The sequence below is a fragment of the Austrofundulus limnaeus genome, unplaced genomic scaffold, assembly GCF_001266775.1.
Source record: "Austrofundulus limnaeus strain Quisiro unplaced genomic scaffold, Austrofundulus_limnaeus-1.0 Scaffold1002, whole genome shotgun sequence".
NCBI classification, from domain to species: domain Eukaryota; kingdom Metazoa; phylum Chordata; class Actinopteri; order Cyprinodontiformes; family Rivulidae; genus Austrofundulus; species Austrofundulus limnaeus.
Window position 1 is genome coordinate 137,477 of NW_013953404.1, and position 640 is coordinate 138,116.

Genomic DNA, 640 nt, shown 5'->3' on the forward strand with positions numbered 1-640 from the left:
AAAACAGCTGTTTTTATTTGTTACAAACACCTCTTCCTTGTAGAAATTATACAATTATAAAATTATAAATGAACCAGAAAATGACTCTTTAAATCTTCATCTTAAGAATATAAAAGTGTAAAATTCTACTTTTACACCTTTGTAACATGACAGATGTGACTAATGATTATGAAAACAGCAAACAGGATTCAGGAACATAGAAAACAAAATTCTCATCGTTCTTAATCTGTCTTCTCTTCACCACAGAAGATCTGTCCATCCTGCTTCTTCCTCCACATCACTCTGTTTACTTTCACTCCCTGATCCTGCAGCTTCTGTTGCAGCTGAAACAACAAAAACAATAATAACACAACATGACAGACAAAGAGAGGAGGAACCCCCTGATGAACTGATGAAAGTCCTGACAGGAACATAAACCAATCAGGATTTACCTGCTTCAGCAGGTCCTGCAGCACAGCAGGGTCGTTCAGGTCCACAGAGGAAGGTTTGATCAGCTTCACTTTCACCACACGACTCAAAACTGGAACTTTATAAAAAAAGAAAAATATTTCAAAGCCTTAGTAAGCATTTATTTTTAACTAGTGTTTGAATTCTTAAAGAGACCAACAATCATATACAAACCCCAAAACCAGAAAAGTTG

At 35.8% G+C, this 640-nt stretch overlaps 1 protein-coding gene across 1 annotated transcript in view; it reads right to left on the reverse strand.

Moving 5' to 3' along the window:
• Positions 1 to 640, reverse strand: part of LOC106533695 (plasminogen) — a gene marked incomplete at both ends in the record, with an annotated part of 4,114 nt that continues 3,474 nt past the window's right edge. The window contains 2 exon segments of the mRNA XM_014030118.1: positions 1 to 323; positions 432 to 526. Of these exon segments, the coding sequence (XP_013885572.1) occupies positions 222 to 323; positions 432 to 526 (197 nt within the window).